This window comes from Arachis hypogaea, chromosome 18 (genome assembly GCF_003086295.3).
Source record: "Arachis hypogaea cultivar Tifrunner chromosome 18, arahy.Tifrunner.gnm2.J5K5, whole genome shotgun sequence".
In the NCBI taxonomy this organism is placed as follows: Eukaryota; Viridiplantae; Streptophyta; class Magnoliopsida; order Fabales; family Fabaceae; genus Arachis; species Arachis hypogaea.
The window spans coordinates 3,569,577-3,589,183 of record NC_092053.1 but is presented as its reverse complement, the minus strand read 5'-3'; the positions used below and the strand labels follow the sequence as shown (position 1 = coordinate 3,589,183).

The window sequence follows — 19,607 nt, the reverse complement described above, 5'->3', positions numbered from 1 at the left end:
CCCCTCTGAGTGCTATCCAGTCTTCTGTGGAGCACCTTAAAGGGAGAATTGCTTTATATCAAGAAGAGGAGAGGAAGTTGCAGGAGGAGAATGCTCAGCTGAAGGAAGAACTTGCCCAGATCCGGGAGAGGGAGAAAAAGTTGATGGGCCAATGTGCAATGACTGAGGGTCTAAAGGAGAAGGTTGAACAAAATTATGTTCGCCTTTTTGTGGATAAAATAGAATTGAAGGAGGAATTGGACAAGCTTAGGGAGGGGTACCAGGAGTTGGAGGAGTCTATGACTGAGGGGATTGAAGTGTTGTTTGAGGTGCTGAAGGAGCAAATTCGGGTTTTGGCCCCCGACTTGGATCTGTCGCCTTTGCACCCTGACAAAGTCGTCGTTGATGGTGCCATAGTATCTCCTCCTCACCCTGCTACAGATTCCGAGTTGAAGACGGCGGGACAGCGTATAATTGAATCCCCTCCTCGTGAGGTTGATATGCCGTTTTCTTTCTCGGCTCCCGAGGTGATTCGCGCTCCTGATGCCGAAGAGATTCCTCCAACCCATTCGACCTCTGCGGCTGAATCGACTTCTCCTGCCGATGATTCCAACCCCTTTATTGGTCCTCAGTAATTGAAGCTATTTTTAAGGCCCGGCTTGTGGGTCTTTTAATGAACTCTTTATATTTGTTTTTTTTTTTTTTTATATTTGTGTTGATGGCTGGTGACACTTGATCCTTTTTAATACTTTTTAATAGGATCATAAACAACTACTTTTGCTTATTTGGTCCTTTTTGGGTAGGGCCTTTAACAAAAAATGGTTGCTTTATTATTCATGTGGATGCTTTGTTTACTATTTATTTGAAACCTTGAATGGCTTAAGGTTTTTCGAAAAAACCTTTTTGTACCTTAGTTTCGTGAAGCTTTTTGAAAAACTTTTCTAAGATAGTTTGACTGTGACTTCTGAGAAGCTTTCTATTAAGTTAAGTAATCTCAACTTTTGATTAGATTCCTATGGGAATGTTGTCGTTTTTAACCTTTAATGGGCTTTTGTGTCTCTCGTATTTCATTATTCCAAGGTTGCGAGAACCGAACCGGTCACTAAACCGGTCGAGTGATTGGTTCAATGGTTCAAAGGTTCAACCGGGATTTAACCGGAGTTCAACCGGTATAATTAAATATAAAATAAAATTATTAAAAATTTAATATATAATTTTAAATATTTAAATTTAGTAATTTTTAAACTAATTAAATTTAAAATTTTATAATTTTACATAATAAATTATCCATAATTTATAATTAAAAGTTCATAAATAACTTTAAACATCAATCTTTATAGCTAATAAAAATCAAAATGCCCTTAAATGACAAAGAAATAATGTTCAACCACAAACAATTATTCCAATTTCATAAAAATTATAAAAATAAAAAATATCAATAGAACAAAAAAAATTAACAATAAAAATTATAATGTTCTACAATAGCAATATCAGATTTGTTGAATGCAATTGCTTGTGATTTCTCCTTCTCATTCTCCTACAAATTTTCAAACCACATCAATTGGAAAAATCAGTACAAAAACAAAGAATAACAACAAATAAACTAAATATTCATAATCATAAAGCAAGAGTTATTATTATTATCCACTTGCATTGAGAATTTCACCAACATTGAAACTAGAAACTTTGACAAACCCAGTACAAAGGAACTTGGAATTTTCAATGCAAAACAACTAGAAACTTTGACAAACCCAGTACAAAGGAACTTGCTTGGAATTTTCAATGCAAAACAATTTGAAACACTCTTTCCAGCATACTTCAAAGTTCAAAGAAGAGTATAAATTTGAACAAAAAATGTCCAAGAAAGAAATGTAATTTGTGCTCCTGAAAGATGTGAAATGATGAAAAACAATTTACCATACCACCATCAACAATTTAGATTCAGCAAAAATCAGCAACCAAAATTAACTCAGAATCAGAAAAATCAGCATAAACAACTCAGAATTAACATAAACAAATCAGAAAAAAATTCTAGCATTAACAATGTTCATCAACAACGCAGAATCAAAAATATCAACGACCAACAACTCAAAAATCAGAATAAATAAAAATTAACAAAATAACCAAAAATAAATTGAGGCAGTAGTGCTTACCGGCGGCGAGGGAGGAAAGAAGGTGACGGCGCGGTGAATACTCCACAGCCGAGCAGAGAGACACGTCGCAGTGAGAAAGAGAGAGACAGAGAGAGCTTGGAGCCTCGAATAGAGAGAGAGAGAACTCGAAGAGAGAGATGAGCACCAACAAATCGAGCAGAGACAACGATGGAGAAGCCTTCGCCGCGGCGTCGCCAACAGTTCTGAGCAAGCACTCGACGTCGAGGAGAAAAGGATCGAGAAGCGAGCAGACCTTCCACGAGCGAAGACGGCACCCAAGTCTGTCTCTGTCGGCAGCGACAACACCGTCTATCGGAAGAGAAGAGCTCGGCAATGGGATGGGGCTGGGTTCCTACCACCGTTAGGGTTTGGGTTTGCCCAGAGAGAGAGAGGAGAGAAAGGGGCAGGGGTGGGTAAGGGTTCTGAACCTTTGAAATTTTTTTTTTTAACATATATATATATCATTGAATCGGAAAAAAACCAAACAGTTCTGACGGTTCACCGGTTAACCGCCGGTTTTTTGCAGAACGATTCTTCACAATAATCGAACCGGACAAATGACCGGTTCTCGGTTAATCCGGTCGAACCGGCCGGTCCGATTCGGTTTTCAGAACAATGCATTATTCTATTCGGCTACGTTTCAACTTTGCTGTGCTTATTGAACCGTTTTTTAGACTTAGGTTATTCTTGCGATGCATTTAGTTTTTGGTGCACGGAATTACACTTCGCACAACTGAACCAGCAAATGCACTGGGTCGTCCAAGTAATATCTGAGTGAGTCAAGGTCGATCCCACGAGGATTGTGATTTGAAGTAAGCTATGGTTATCTTGTAGATTTTAGTCAGACGGATAGAAAAATTGGTTGGTTGTTTAAAACGCATAAAAGTAAAATAAAGATAACCTTACTCAATTGATGGTGAATGCAATGATAAGAAGATGGTTAAGGCTTTGGAGATGTTTTATTCTTCTGGATCAATTCGGTTTTACTGTCTCCTCCAACTGTGAATGATTTCTTCTATGGTAGGCTGTATGTGATCAACGCTTTTCTTGAGAGGTCGCCGATTCTCCTTCAGAGCTGAACACCAGGGTTAGTGCGCATCTAGTCTGATTGAGGGTGAAGCTCCTGCACTCCATTCTCCTTAGTGATTCTACTCAAAACGCCACAGACAAGATTGGATCTTCCGGATCAGAGAATGCTACGCCTTTGGTTCTAGCCTCTACCACAAAGACCCTAATCTCCTCATACCTCGGCTGAACTGGTGTCTCGAGAGGTCCCCAACGAAGTCGTGGATTAGCCGTCTAATAGATGTATAATCAAGCTAGTGGTTCATCATTGTCCGATGAAAGACTCACTCTGAACCCATATAGAATGAGATAACCTTGTGCCGGTTCAACGCATTCATAAGGATGAAGAACGAAGATACATTTTAGAATAGAGAATTAAACACGGATTGAAGATAGAACAATAATACTTTTATTAATCAATAAAACTTAGCAGAGCTCCTCCCTTCAATTTAGGAGGTTTAGAGACTCACACTGATAGAAAATACAATAAAAGGTTCGAAAAATGCCAGGAGATCCCCTAAACAAGGGTGATTTTCTCCTTTAAATACTAATCTAATAACTAGAAATTACAGAAATAAGATAGGCTTAGGCTTGTAGTTCGAAAATCCGCTTCCGAGGTCTACTTGGTGAGTGTTTAGGCTGAGCAAAAGAGTAAGCCACGTGCTAGGAGGGCTCTAGGGCGTTGAACGCTGGCTAGGGACACCTTCTTGGGCGTTGGACGCTGGTTAATCCTCCGTTGGGCATTGGACGCCAGAATAGGGCAGATGGCTGGCGTTGAACGCCAGTTTTGGGCCTTCAATTTTAAAGCAAAGTATGAACTATTATACATTGCTGGAAAGCCCTGGATGTTAGCTTTCCATAGCCGTTGAGAACGCTCCATTTGGACTTCTATAGCTCCAGAAAAGTTATTTCGAGTGCAAGGAGGTCAAATCTCGAGTAAACATCCATGAATGACAAGTATTGAATGATGTCTTCTCTTGGTCTGGCTTGTACATCGGGATTTAATTATATCTCGAGTAAGCATCCATGAATGACAAGTATTGATACTCTGAGCTGGAATCTACTAGGGTATCAATATTTGGTAGAGGATATGGGTCCTTAGGGCATGCCTTGTTTAGGTCGGTGTAGTCGACACACATCCTCCAATTTTCGTTATGTTTTTTGACCAACACCACATTTGCCAGCCAGGCTGGATATTTGACTTCTCTAATGAAGCCTGCCTCAAGCAGGGCTTGTACTTGCTCTTCGACCACTTGAGCCCGTTTAAGTCCTAGCTTCCGTCTTCTTTGCTGAACAAGTCAGGATCCTGGATGGACAGCCAATCTATGTGACATGAGCTCTGGATCTATTCCCGACATGTCGGAAGCTTTCCACGCAAAGAGATCGAAATTCTCTTGTAGGAGCTGCACTAGCTTCTGCTTCAAATCTTCTGTTAAATTGGCTCCTACATTGGTATTCTTTTCGACCTCTTGTCCGATTTGTACTTCTTCGGTTTTTATTCCGGGCTATGGTCGTAGCTCTTCCTTAACTCGGACTCTTCCGAGTTGATGGCATTGACTTCTTTGCCTCCACCTCTCAGGTTCAGGCTTTCATTGTAACACTTTTTCGCCAGCTTCTGGTCTCCTCTGATGGTGGCAATCCCTTCTGGTGTCAGAAACTTCATACAGAGGTGGGGTGTAGAAACCTCTGCTCCCAGCCGATTTAGGGTTGTTCTGCCTATCAGGGCATTGTAAGCAGAAGCTACATCGATAACAATAAAGTCGATGTTTAAACTTTTAGATTTTCTCCCCTTTCCAAAAGTTGTGTAGGGAAATGAAACCCAGCGCCTTAATGGGAGTGTCCCCTAATCCGAAGAGGGTGTCAGAGTAGGCCCTTAGCTCTTTCTCGTCCAACCCTAATTTGCCAAATGCTGGTTTAAACAAGAGGTCAGTCGTGCTCCCTTGATCCATCAGAGTTCTATGTAGATGAGCGTTGGCGAGAATCATAGTGATTACTACTGGGTCATCGTGTCCAGGCACAATGCCTTGTCCGTCCTCCTTGGTGAATGAGATAGTCGGGAGGTCGGGCCCTTCACTCCCGACTTGATAGACTTCTTTCAGATACCTCTTTCGAGATGATTTGGTCAGCCCTCCTCCATGAAATCCTCCCGATATCATATGGATGTGTCGCTCGGAGGTCTGTGGGGGCGGACTTCTTCGTTCGTGACCTTCATCGTCTCTTTTTCTTTTCCCGTGATTGTCCGACCTTTCCATGAGATATCTATCTAGCCGACCTTCCCTGGCTAGCTTTTTTATCACATTTTTTAGGTCGTAACAATCATTAGTAAAATGCCCGTACAGCTTTTGATACTCACAGTATTCATTACGTCTTTCCCCTTTTTGTTCTTGATGAGTCGCGGAGGAGGAAGCTTTTCAATGTGGCAAATTTTCCTGTATACATCTACAAGGAAAACTCGTAGAGGAGTGTAAGAGTGATATCTTCTAGGCTTCTCAGATCCGAATTCTTCCCTTTTCTTGGGCTCTTTCTCTTTTTCTTTCGATTGGTGGGAATGCCCTATCCGCCAACTTGATTCTCTTAGCCTGGCGTTTTTCCCCATATTGATGTACTTCTCAACTCGTTCTTGTACATCACTTAAAGAAGTCGGGTGTCTCTTTGAGATGGATTGGAAGAAGGGTCCTTCTCGGAGCCCATTGACTAGACCCATTATCACTGCTTTAGTGGGTAAACCTTGGATTTTCAAGCACGCTTTGTTGAACCTTTCCATGTAGTCTCTCAGGGGTTCTTCGACCTCCTGTTTTACTCCTAATAGGTTGGGTGAATGCTTGACTTTGTCCTTCTGGATTGAGAAGCGCGCGAGAAACTTTCGCGAGAGGTCGTCAAAGCTGGTGACCGACTTGGGGGGAAAGCTATCGAACAACTTCATGGCCGCTTTATTCAAGGTCGTCGGAAAGGCCTTGCAGCGAGTAGTGTCCGATACGTCAGATAAGTACATCCGACTTTTAAAGTTACTGAGGTGATACTTCGAGTCAGTCGTCCCATCGTACAGATCCATGTCAGGGCTCTTAAAGTTTCTGGGAACTTTAACCCTCATGATATCCTCAATAAATGGATCCTCTTCTCCTAACGGGGTGTCTTCTCGATCTCTGCGGGAATCCTTATTTTGGAGGTTGGATTCCAGCCTTGAGAGCTTTTCTTCGAGCTCTCTTCATTGCTTGATCTCTCTTCTTAGGCTTCGTTCTGCTTCACACTGTCGTTCCAATTCTTGTTCCAATTGTTCGAGTCGACTTTGGTGGCCATGTAGTAGTCCTATTAGGTCAGTAGAGTGAGGTTGTCCATCTTTTCCGAGCTGATGAACTTCAGAGGAGATCCTTTTTGATCCCTGAGTATTGGAGGGACCTTCGTCATGCTGTCCTTCTGTTCCTTGTAGGGATATTATTGCTTTATCATTGTTGACCGTATCCTGGTGCTCTTGCTCGGACTTCGATGCGGTGTGTCCGTCTTCCTGCTGGTCGTCTGCCATCGTGCGTTGATCTTCCAAGTCCTCGGCAACAGCGCCAATGTTTCGGGGTTTACCTAGAACCGGATGATTGGACTTGTTTGTGAGACCCAAGCGTTCAAGGAAGGTGGTCTCCAACTTGCCTCGTGTCAGGGAGCCGCCGTCTAAGTTGTATGCTTTGAAGAATAGGGGGTGGTACCTGCAAAGACACTCCGATGCCTAAGTCAGCAAGGGATTAAGCATGTTTAAAGTAGTGGAACTTAGTTTTACCTGAGTACTTCAGTGTATTTATAGGTGATGAACCACTAACCACCGTTGAAGTAGTTCCACTTCTGATGGTGGATAACCGTCCCTTTATCTTAGAGTTGTTGGGATCTCTCTTCTAGAAGTGGGTGAGAGATTTAAGGAGGCAGTTACTTATCTGAATAAGTGTCACTTGCCAGCTCATGTCGAGTCCGACCTCTTGGAAGAGAAGAGGTCGAATGGATCAGCGAATGCCAACCCCTTGGGTTAGGCCTTTTTGGACTCAATTAGGCCTGGCCGTCGCTTTGGGTTAGGGTATGAACAATGACCATACACCAACTTATACGGAGAGGTGCCGTTGAACCTTTAGGTGAGTTTCGATAAGCCCACAATACTTGGCTCAAAGTCTCATGCCAAGTTCGAGGTTTACGACCGATTTGCTTTTTAATCAAATTAATCAATCTTTTATTTGCCGCCTCAACTTGACCATTAGCCTGTGCATAATATAGGGTTGAAGTTACCATAGCAATATTCCTCAAAGTGGCAAATAAAATACAGATTTCGATATCTAATAATCTGGGTTGGTTCGATTTTTAGCAAATTTGGGTTGGTTCGATATCTAATAATCTAGGAGCGAAACCTACTCCTCTTGTGAGCACCAGTTTTCGAAGTGCATCAAAATCTCTTTCAATTTGGATAAAATAATAAAGAAAAATCTGAAAAGAAAAGTAAATAAATTTAAAAATGAAATGACTGAGAATAAATGAAATGACTTTAACTTTAAAGAAAGCAGAGAAATTGCCTTCGATGAGATCGAAGGACTTTGAAATCGAAATGAAAAGTATTGAATCTTAAAAGATGACAGAAATGATAAAATTGCTTGAAAGATAAATCTGCAAGAAAAATAAAGATTACAAGAAATTTAAATGAAAAGTAAAGACAATGGAAGGAACCCTACAGAAAAGAAAGCTCTAAGCAGACTCATAAATTTGCTGGGGATGTGAGTGTGCTTGAGTGATTTTCTGTAACAAAGTTCCAACATTTATTCCTTCGAGTCTTCTCCTATTTATAAGAACATTCAACCAATCAAATTGAAATGTAGCTTCCACGTACATTAATTTATGAGTAACCGCTCCCGCTCTTTGGGTGCTGTCTATAACTGCTACTAACTTCACTTGTCAACTTCCTCGTTTCTTCTGTTAATTATTTGCTTTTGGACTGCATTAAGTTTTTTTTTATTATTGTTTCAGTTTGTTGTTTTAGTCAATTAGTGGTTCCTGCACTTTAGGAGAAAAGTAGTTTGTGTTATTCCACTTCCTTATCTAGTGGGTATGTGGCAGTTTCTGTTCATCCCACTTCCTAGTTTAGTGGTGATGTGGTAGTGTCATGGATTAAAATCCTATAAATGTACTGCTTCAGTAAAGTAAAAAAGTGTGATTCCCATTCCTTTCACCTACGTATTTTTCTTATATCTCTGTCCTAAATATTTCTGGTTATACCATAAACCAACAAATTGGTATCACAGCATTCTTCTTATGGGGCCTGTGAAAATGGAAGGTGAAGCAAGTCTCTCACAAATTGCTCCGCCCACCTTTGATGGAGAAAACTATGACCTTTGGGCAGTTAAAATGGAGTCTTATTTGGAGGCATTGGACCTTTGGGAAGCCGTGGAAGAGGATTACGAAATTCCTCCGCTGCCAAACAATCCTACCATGGCTCAAATAAAATTGCACAAGGAGAAAAAAACAAGGAAGGCAAAGGCAAGATCATGTCTCTTTACTGGTGTTTCATCAATAATCTTCACCAGAATCATGACTCTCAAAACACCAAAAGCAATTTGGGACTATTTAAAGGAAGAATACGCAGGGGATGAGAGGATTCGAGGCATGCAAGTGCTCAACTTGATGAGGGAATTCGAGATGCAGAGAATGAAAGATTCTGAGACAATCAAAGAATACTCTGACAGGTTGCTTTCTATTGCAAACAAAGTTAGATTACTCGGCACTGAATTCACTGATTCTAGAATTGTGGAAAAAATTCTAGTTACAGTGCCAGAGAGATATGAAGCATCAATAACTACTTTGGAGAATACGAAGGATCTGTCCAAAATCACCTTAGCAGGAGTGTTACATGCCTTGCAGGCCCAAGAGCAGCGAAGGCTTATGAGACAAGATCACGTGGTTGAAGGTGCTTTACCAGCCAAGCATCATGAAGTTGGAAGTAGTCAAAGCAGCCAAAGCAAAGACAAAGGTAAAAAGAAAAATTACCCACCTTGTGAGCATTGTGGCAAAATGGGTCACCCACCCTTCAGATGTTGGAGAAGACCAGACGCAAAGTGCAACAAGTGCAATCAGCTTGGACATGAAGCTGTAATTTGCAAAGGCAAATTTCAACAACATGAAGCTAATGCCAATGTTGTAGAGCAAAATGAAGAAGATCAAATCTTTGTGGCAACATGCTTCTCAGCAAGGAGTAGTTCTGAATGCTGGCTGATTGATAGTGGTTGTACAAACCACATGACATATGATAAAACTCTTTTCAAGGATTTGAAGCCTGCTAAATTCTCAAAAGTCAGAATTGGGAATGGTGACTATATTTCTGCAAAAGGAAAAGGAACAATTGTAATTTCAACTAGCTCAGGTATGAAAACCATTTCAGATGTTCTGTATGTGCCTGACATTGACCAAAATCTGCTTAGTGTGGGTCAATTGTTAGAAAAGGGATTTAAAGTTTTTTTCAAAAATCTACATTGTCTTATCTTTGACACTACCGGTCGGGAGATTTTAAGGGTTAAAATGAGAGGAAAAAGCTTCTCATTTGATCCAATTGTGGAGGAGCAGACAGCTTACATCACCCAAGTCAGTCCCACTGAACTCTGGCATAAGCGACTTGGTCACTGTCATATTCAAAGGATGCTGAACATGAAGAGGAAAGATATGATTGAAGGTCTACCAATACTCTCTGATCATTTGCCAAATTGTAATGCCTGTCAATTTGGTAAACAAAACAGAGTGTCATTTCCCAAAACAGTTTGGAGAGCCTCTCAAAAGCTGCAACTCATCCACACTGATGTGGCAGGACCTCAAAGAACTCCATCGTTACAAGGTAGTCTATACTTTATTCTTTTCATAGATGATTTTACAAGAATGTGCTGGATTTTTTTCTTGAAATTCAAGCATGAAGTGGCTGGAGTCTTTGTAAAGTTCAAGAATATGGTGGAAACTCAAAGTGGGTGCAAGATACAATTTCTAAGATCAGATAATGGGAAGGAGTACACCTCAACACAATTTGATCAATTTTGTGAAGAAGCTGGTATTGTACATCAACTCACAACCCCATACACTCCAGAGCAAAATGGAGTTAGTGAAAGGAGAAATAGATCAGTAATGGAGATGGCCAGATGCATGCTGCATGAGAAGGAATTGCCTAAAGAATTTTGGGCTGAAGCGGCCAACACAGCCGTTTTTCTTCAAAATCGACTTCCATCCAAGGCTTTGAAAGACAAAACTCCTTTTGAAGCTTGGTATGGATATAAGCCTTCACTAACCTTTCTTAAAGTGTTTGGTTGTGTTTGTTTTGCACATGTTCCACAGGTTAAGCGCGACAAGCTTGACAAGAAAGCAATTCCGGGTATTTTTGTGGGTTATAGTTCTGTTTCAAAAGCCTACAAAGTGTATCATCCTCAATCTGGAAAGTTGACTGTGTCTAGGGATGTGCATTTCAATGAAGATCAACAATGGGATTGGAAGAACCCACGAAAAACAATTGAACCTTGTAACAATATTGAAGATGATTATGGCGGAAACCAAACAACAGAGTTGTGTCAAAATGAATTAGAAGATGATCATCCCATCAGAGGCACAAGACTGCTGTCAGACATTTATCAAAGATGCAATGTAGCAGTATGCGAACCTAGTTGCTGTGAAGAAGCACTCAAGGATCCAAAATGGAAAAAGGCAATGGAGGATGAGATTTCAATGATTCAAAAAAACAACACATGGGAAAAGGTTGACAAGCCTCAAGACAGAAAAGTTATTGGAGTTAAATGGGTGTTCAGAACAAAGCTTAATGCGGATTGCTCTATCAATAAATACAAGGCCAGACTTGTAGTAAAAGGGTATGCACAAATTTTTGGTGTTGATTATTCTGACACGTTTGCACCAGTGTCCAGATTAGATACAATTAGATTGGTGTTAGCAGTTGCTGCTCAACAAGGCTGGAAAGTATTCCATTTAGATGTCAAATAAGCTTTTTTAAATGGAGTTTTACAAGAAGAGATATATGTGGAGCAGCCAGAGGGATTTGTTATGCATGGAGAAGAAGATAAAGTCTATCTACTAAAAAAAGCCCTTTATGGATTAAAACAAGCACCAAGAGCTTGGTACAGTAGGATAAATGAACACCTATTGAGCATAGGCTTTGTAAAAAGCTTGTCTGAGGCCACTCTTTATGTAAAACATAAGGGAAAAAATTTTCTCATAGTTTCCCTCTATGTTGATGATCTTTTAGTAACTGGAGATGATACAAGTTTGGTTGAAGAATTCAAGCAAGAAATGATGCAAGTTTTTGAAATGACTGATCTTGGTCTTATGTCTTATTTTCTTGGAATTGAGATCAAACAAAATGAGGATGATGTGTTCATATGTCAAAAAAAATATGCTAAGGAAATCTTAAAAAAATTCCAGATGGAGGAGTGCAAAGCGGTTAGCACACCAATGAACCAAAAGGAGAAGCTGAGCAAAGAAGATGGTGCTGATAAAGTTGATGAAGGCTATTACAGGAGCTTGATTGGATGTTTAATGTATCTCACTGCAACAAGGCCGGACATTTTGTTTGCTTTTGAGAGCTGTCAAAATTTCAAGTTGTGTGGATTCTCTGATAGTGACTGGGCTGGATCCATTGATGACATGAAGAGCACTTCCGGATATTGTTTCAGTTTAGGCTCAGGAGTTTTTTCATGGTGCACAAAGAAGCAGGAGACAGTAGCACAATCCACTGCAGAATCTGAATTCATAGCAGCAACAGCAGCTGTAAATCAAGTTTTGTGGCTGAAAAAGATCTTATGTGATTTACATCTCCAACAGAATCACAAGACAGAAGTGTTTATCGACAACCAGGCAGCAATTGCGATTTCAAAGGATCCAGTGTGTCATGGCAAGACTAAACATTTTAACATCAAGCTCTACTTCTTAAGAGAGATGCAGCAAAATGGAGAAATAACTTTGGTTTATTGCAGGTCAGAAGATCAATTGGCAGATTTGTTTACAAAGCCACTTCCTGTCAGCAAGTTTGAGCTATTGAGGCAGAAAATTGGAGTTTGCAGATCCTAAAGCAAGGAGGAGTGTTAATTATTTGCTTTTGGACTGCATTAAGTTTTTTTTTATTATTGTTTCAGTTTGTTGTTTTAGTCAATTAGTGGTTCCTGCACTTTAGGAGAAAAGTAGTTTGTGTTATTCCACTTCCTTATCTAGTGGGTATGTGGCAGTTTCTGTTCATCCCACTTCCTAGTTTAGTGGTGATGTGGTAGTGTCATGGATTAAAATCCTATAAATGTACTGCTTCAGTAAAGTAAAAAAGTGTGATTCCCATTCCTTTCACCTACGTATTTTTCTTATATCTCTGTCCTAAATATTTCTGGTTATACCATAAACCAACATCTTCGATTGCCTCACTTTTTCTCGATGGGTCCTGGTCTATCGAGATCCTCACTTCTGTCGATTAGCTTTCCTCGATAGCTCCCATGAAGCTGGTCACTACCTCGAAGCTCACAACTTGTTTATTTTTGGCTAACAGTGTGCTAACACAAATATATGTAAAATTGATTTTATTTTAGAACTAGAGAATGCCATTAAATGTTAAATGACAAAAGTACTCCATTTTTCAAATTCGGTTGTTCTTTACCATGTAGATTTTCCTCAACATGGTGATGTTAATGTAAAATTTGATTTCCTACAGGTGGCTCAGAATGCAGGGGGATGCCCATCACCTTTAACTGGAAAAGAGCCTGCTTGTTTTAATAAGCGTGGTAACTCAAAGGAAGGAATGTCTAAGAATGCTGCATTTCCAGACATAGACCAACCTAATACCAGAGCTGAAGACATAAATAAAGGCAGTGACATAAATATGCAAGATCAAGAAGATAACGTCATATCTGCATCAGGAACTAGAGAAATCGATGTGGATGCTCTAAACACTGATACAAGCAGTTCAGATACTAGTTCTGCAAAAGGAAAGAATTCTTTTGAGCATATGTATGATGGCAAGCTTTCAAAATTAAATGAGGATCGTAAAAAGGTTGCAGTTAAAGAAAATAAAGAGGATGAAAAGCTTGCCACTGTGCAGAAGAGGAAACGGAAGCGAAATATAATGAATGATAAACAGGTGGCATTGATTGAGAGTGCTCTCTTGGATAAGCCTGATATGCATCGAAATGCAGCTTCACTTCAATCATGGGCGGAAAAATTATGCTTTCATGTAGGTGAAATGCAAATAAACCCTGAGTAATATTTTGCTGACATTTTTGTTCTAAAACATTCCTGCTTTATGTTTTACAGGGTTCTGAGGTTACACCTTCACAGCTTAAAAATTGGTGAGCTCTTCTCATTGTACATGTTCTTATGTAGCAATCCAGGATATTTAGCATTTGCCTCTGGGGTCAATATAGGATACTTAACATTTTACATTATCATTTAGGTTTGATTGCCAAAATTAACTAGTATCTTCTTTAAGCTTTTATGTAAGAAATTTTTGGTGTCGAGTTTTTTTTTTCTGAACCTGGTCTATGATAGGGAAAATATAATATCTTGTTATTCGGAATATCAAGATTTTTATATATATAGAAAATTTTATATTAGTATCTTTACATTAAAATTTTGATTGGTCCAGGAGCATCAATATATCAAGTGCCTGCTTGTGCATCATAGATTGGTCCATTTATTCTCATCTGGTTTGATCCATGCTGGAATTTTTGTCAATATCAGGTTGAACAATCGAAAAGCTAAATTAGCTCGAGCAGCTAAGGATGTTCGAGCGGCACCAGCTGCAAATGTTGACAATCCAATCTTAGACAAGCCAACAAAGCTAGTACTTGGATCCTTTGACTCACCTGACAGTCCAGGTGATGCCTTGGATACAAGAGATCACAGTCTCGCAAAAATAGCTTCCAGCGAGAATTCGGGGCCTTCAGTTGCCGGATTTGCTAGTACTGGTTCTCTGCAATTTGTTCCATGCAATGCAGGTCAAGTTGTGGTGATTGTAGATGCTGCAGGAGATGAGGTTGGTAAGGGAAAGGTGTTTCAGATGCATGGTAAGTGGTATGAGAAAAGTTTGGAGGAGTCATCAACCTGTGTTGTGGATGTTAGTGAGCTTAAGATTGATAAAGGGTTGCGATTACCTTACCCGTCAGTTGCCACTGGTAACACATTTGCGGAGGCCGAATTGAAGGTCGGTGTTGTCAGAGTGCAATGGGATTTGAACAGAGTTTCCAGCTTATGGTCGGAATGAATTCATGATGCTTCTATGGCTGCAGCTATTACTTTGCTACCTGCTTCAGTCTGTTATCATTCTTCTGGATAACGAACCAAACAGGGAGTGCCAATCTATTATTAGCTAAACGATGCTGGATATGTTTTTTGCCAACTTTGTTACTAGCATTTTATGGTCACCAAAATGATGCTTGTGGCATTTAATTGTGAATCAAGGTTACTGTAATTGACTATTAAACTGATTATAATTTTTTGTAGTAGGATTATTCTTCGTAATAGTAAATTGCTAGTTATGGTATTAAGTGAATGATGAGCCTTGGAAATTGCCATAAACCCATCGTTGAATACTTGAATTCCATCCTACTCCTACACATTTCTCGAAAACTAAATAAAAACAACTTTGTGCAAACTCTGCACATTTTTTCAATCTATAAACATTCTCTTGCCTTATAGTCAATCTATAATTGATCTCCCCTATGGAAAAAAGAGGGGACAATATCCTTTTAATTCCTCTCTTGTTATGACAGTGATACCAAAATCCGGAATCAAGCTGTAGTTGGTGTTGTTCAGATTTCAAGTCAAAGCCACATCTGTATAATGAAATTATCCATGAACCTTCAATGTTGAATGTGCAGCTCTGACGCTACCTCGTCACTTAAGAAAGCACAGGTGTCAGTTCAGCACAAGTTAACTTCATCTTAATCAAGGGTTAACTTTCAAATTACTCGATTCTCCATTTTGAACAAGTGCTACAGATGAGGTTGTTTTTGGAGGTGGTTTCTTCATGAAGCTTTTCGCATAAAGGGATCCAAAGACAATGACCTGACAATGCAGTGGTATTAGAATGCTTCTCAAAAACACAATCATTAAGAACATGGTTGAATGGCAAAATTTAATGTGTAAACTTTTGGTGTCCGGAGAGGGTAAAAGTGAGTCTTACGGCTCCAATCCACTGTTCCAAGCTAAGAGGATGCGAAAACCACATGCATGAAAGCATAATGCTCACCAACTGCCAATATTAGGAAAAACGAAAATCGAATAAAATGCCAAGCAATATAAACATATACGGTACTAGCGAAACTGAAGACTAGATTACTGTATGCAATGGTTACCTGTCTTGTGGTCATTATGGTAGCAAATGTTAGAGCACCAAAAGTGCGAATTGTGTAGGATATAAAAAATTGACTAGCCGTTGCAACCTATGACAACAATATGACAAATTCTTCAGTACAAGATGAAGAAAAGAAGTAACATTTAATCTTGTTTTATTTTCCCTCTTTTTCAAACAAAAGTATGTAACATTAGGGATTGTTATAGATTTGAAAAGGCTAAATTACAGTGACCTCTCCTATAGTTAAATTATACTACATACACCCACTCTCAATTTGTCAAATATTTGCTGACAACCTTCCAAAGGTAGTCATGTTTACAACAGTGTATGGAATATCACCTAATCAAATCTTAAGAGAGGACAGTGCAATTTACTCCTTACAAAATCTCAGAAAAAAACAGAGAAGTGAAAACAATTTTCATTGCAACATTATTCATATTATAACAGAGGGAAGAACTTTGCTTACCGTTGAAAGCAATACTATGTCAAAGAAACAATCATGATGGTGATAAACAAACTCTATTGCTGGTATTAAATGTCCTTGCAAGATAAGACCTAAATTAAAATGTTCACAATGTCAAAAGAATGTATTTTCCACCCATGAAGCTGGAAAAGAACCAGAACTTAGCCTAAAGAATCAAAGGATGCTAAAATAAAAGCAACTTTCCAAAAACTCTACCTGTGAAGCTAAGAATACAAGAACACAATGTGGTATAAAATATCTGATTGTGTATCTCCATGTCATAGCCTTTAAACAGCTTATCCTGGAATGTGCTTGTGAAGCCATCAAACCTATTACACAAAAATTACAACTTCATTCAATGAGAGACTTGTAGATGAACCAAGTTGAAGATAAATTCTTAAAATAATAAGTTAAAGTACAAAATTTTAAATGCACCAATTAGTGCATTCACAAGTTAAAAAGTTGCAAGTGTTTCAAAATAAGGTTTTTAATGTGCAAATTGAACATCCAGTACAACTTAAATCAACAAGAAAAAAGTTCAAAATAAGGCTTGAAGTTCTGTAGTGATACCCAAGATAGCCAACCATTAAAAGAACGCCCCAAACCGTATTTTCCCTTCCTCTACTGTATGGACTTATTTCTGATCCTGCCTACAATGAAGACATGCAAGAATGAATTTAACTTATTACATAATATTGCCACTGCTGATTAGTATCAGTAACTGCTTGATCAATCAAGTGTAAGAAAACAATATTTGATATGGTATGCTTTCTATGGGGAACGTGAAAACAAAAAGGCAGTGTCAGTAGGCACATGTAAATATCAAGATATCAAAGAAATGTGACCTCAATTGTTCAATACCTCTCTCCCTTCTAGGTCCCATTACATATCAACATATTAAAGAAATGTGTGAACTTGTAATTGTCGAGATCGGGTCCTGCTGCCAACTATGTGTAGTCATTAGTCAACAACGATTGCAGAAAACATCGACACAAGCTTGAATATCACTTGGGACTCAGGAGAACTAGTTTAAGAATTCATTATAATGATAAAATTTTGCAAATGCAAGCCCTAGTTTATTTGCTTTGGTATGTCTAAGTAATCAAGAATGCCCTCTTTTTACGAATTAGTTTGGAACTTCAAGGACTTAGTGACAAAATAGTGGATATAGCGGCCTTCTTAGGACTGTCTACACCAGTTCAAGATAACTCAAGGGCCCTGCCATTCCTTTTGTTTCTGTCTAAAGGATAATAATATATTATCTCAAGCAACCTTCTTGTCATGTCCGGAATAAAACTAATCCTCTGCTATTAAAAGAAATCACAGGACCACTCACATGCAACATCAGTCACTGAACAAAACTAATATAGTAGTGGTGAACATTCATTGCGAGTTCTAACTTCTACGAAGAAAAGAATCACAAGACAGAAACCGAATTATTAGAAGGATATCAAAATAATTAGGGTCAAAGATCCAATAATTACCGGATATAAGATAAATACTGAGCAGCCAAGGGTAACTAAAAAAGCCAGCATATAGTCAGGTCCCTGATATCTCTTCTGCATTATGAGTGTACCCCAAACCTGTTGAACACACAAATCGTGAAATACCCAATTCAACATGGCACAATAGTAGCTATATGATATCAGCAGAACTATTCGATCAATTAAAAAATTATGTTCAGCCAAATTTTCAGGATTTGTAAATAATTGCAGGACTGTGATGTCAAATAACAAATTCCTACTATCTCACCATATCTTTGACTTTTAGTATTCATGGCTTTCTCACAATCAGAACAATGAAAACAGCCACCAATGATGGCAATTGGACAGAGAGAAAGAAAATAGAGCATGAAATATTCAATATTTGCCAACACATCATCAAATAAAAAAGTTGCAATCACTGAGAAAATGAAAAATGAGTTACAAATCCATCATACAAGACAAATACCAGAAGGTAAATCTGATGAATATAAAAATTAGCCAGTAATGAACACAAGAAATTGATATGATTGAGTACAGTGAAAGTTTGACCTACCATAACTGGTATCATTTTTGCACACTTTGCAAGAGTTTGAACAGGAAAGCTAACATACTTGAGGGCCTGGGTAAGAAATATGCACATTCAAGAAAACACGATTAGCAACTAACTACCAGGCATCTTAGCAGCTTCTTATGAGATAACAGGAACACAGAATACCTCATATTGACAAGTTGTGGTCAGTATATTTGATATCGAGACGAGACAATACTTATAAATGGGAGCAACAGGGTCCATTGTTTTTTTACTTGCCTGAAAGAAAGGTTGAAAATTATGAAACTGCAAATAATTGGGGGCTAAGCAAATGCATTCACAAGAAAATGTGTCAGAGCTGCATCTGTTGATTTTGTATATGACATTTACTTACCAACAAAGAACCAGCGGAAACAGCAGATGTTGTGATACGATTGCAGAAAACAAGAAAGAGTGAATACTTAAAGTACTCCTTTTCTGCCCCATATGGTATTCTCATGATCTTTTCCTGCAATAAAAAATATCTATTAACTCATTTGATAAATGATGGGCTCTGAGAGCGCTTTGATGTTAATATAGCATCGATTGAGAAAACAAACAAACAAAAAAGAAGAATTGTAGTCTAATGTGTAGGAATCTGTTCATACTACGTAGACTACAGCTACACTCACCCTCAGTAACCCTCAAATTACAAGGAAATAAAAATACTAAAACCAAATGACTTAATCACTTGGCAACCCACTTATGTTGATTACCTATGCTACTCTTTCTCTTTTCTTCTTTCTACAACAATACTAAACCAATTCAAGTTTTGTATTCAAACAATAGCAGCTATGATATTCTGATTTACAAACCCCCGATTGTCAGCATATGCAAACTAATTACAGCTACCATTAAAGCCCAAATCTGATTCATTGGGGAAAAAGATACCAACTTTTGACAAAATAATTAACCTTAATCGGTTTCAAACTACCTCATTGAATTGGAACAATAATAATAATAAATCAAATTAACATAGCTACGCAGTAAAAATGATTACTTTTTGCAGGGATACGAAGATCCTAGAGCTGTAAATCGTGCAAGATGGGGAAAGAAAAAAGAGAGAAAAAAGAGGGTTGATGGGGGAACCTGCAAGACGCCATAGGTGACAAGGGTAACCATGATACCAGAGACAGCAAAAGTGCCCTTCCATAATTTGTTAGTGTCTCTGGAATCAGCTGAAATAGAAGAGCTTGATTCTTCCGCCATGGCCAAAGTCGGAGTGGGACTCGAACATAGAAGACTGAGATAAGAATAGCGAATGTGGGACCCCCTCTAAGGTTGGGGATCAAACGGCATCCACTCCCGCGTGGCACTGACAGAGAAACTCAAAGTGTGTGAGTGAGAGAGAAAGAAAGCGAGTTTAGTTGGTTTCTGATTCGTTGTTTTCAGTTTGAGCTGAGAGAAAGAGAGATGAGGGAGATGGTGTTTGCAGAGCCTCAAGAGAGTCGCATTCCCCGGCAAAGTATTCTGCAATATTCAATCACATGCCACGTCACCATTCCACCATTGGATTTGGCAACAACATGGTACTTTTCCCTTTGCTAACTCTGACTTCCTC

The 19,607-nt window shown here is 38.9% G+C and overlaps 2 protein-coding genes across 2 annotated transcripts in view; one reads left to right on the top strand and one right to left on the bottom strand.

Moving 5' to 3' along the window:
• Window positions 1-14,753, top strand: part of LOC112769162 (nodulin homeobox) — a 25,846-nt gene extending 11,093 nt beyond the window's left edge. Inside the window, exons 16-18 of the mRNA XM_025813602.3 lie at window positions 12,892-13,410; window positions 13,491-13,525; window positions 13,917-14,753. Of these exons, the coding sequence (XP_025669387.1) occupies window positions 12,892-13,410; window positions 13,491-13,525; window positions 13,917-14,439 (1,077 nt within the window). The 3' untranslated portion in view covers window positions 14,440-14,753. The remainder of the gene's footprint in view (window positions 1-12,891; window positions 13,411-13,490; window positions 13,526-13,916) is intronic.
• Window positions 14,694-19,607, bottom strand: LOC112769164 (UDP-galactose/UDP-glucose transporter 5). Its single transcript, XM_025813606.3, has 11 exons — window positions 19,136-19,607; window positions 18,402-18,515; window positions 18,194-18,286; window positions 18,032-18,097; window positions 17,479-17,577; window positions 16,565-16,644; window positions 16,211-16,323; window positions 15,998-16,086; window positions 15,533-15,619; window positions 15,361-15,429; window positions 14,694-15,242 (listed from the first exon to the last, which is right to left on the bottom strand). The coding sequence occupies exons 1-11, from the start codon at window positions 19,253-19,255 to the stop codon at window positions 15,123-15,125; spliced, it is 1,050 nt and encodes a 349-aa protein (XP_025669391.1). The 5' UTR covers window positions 19,256-19,607; the 3' UTR covers window positions 14,694-15,122.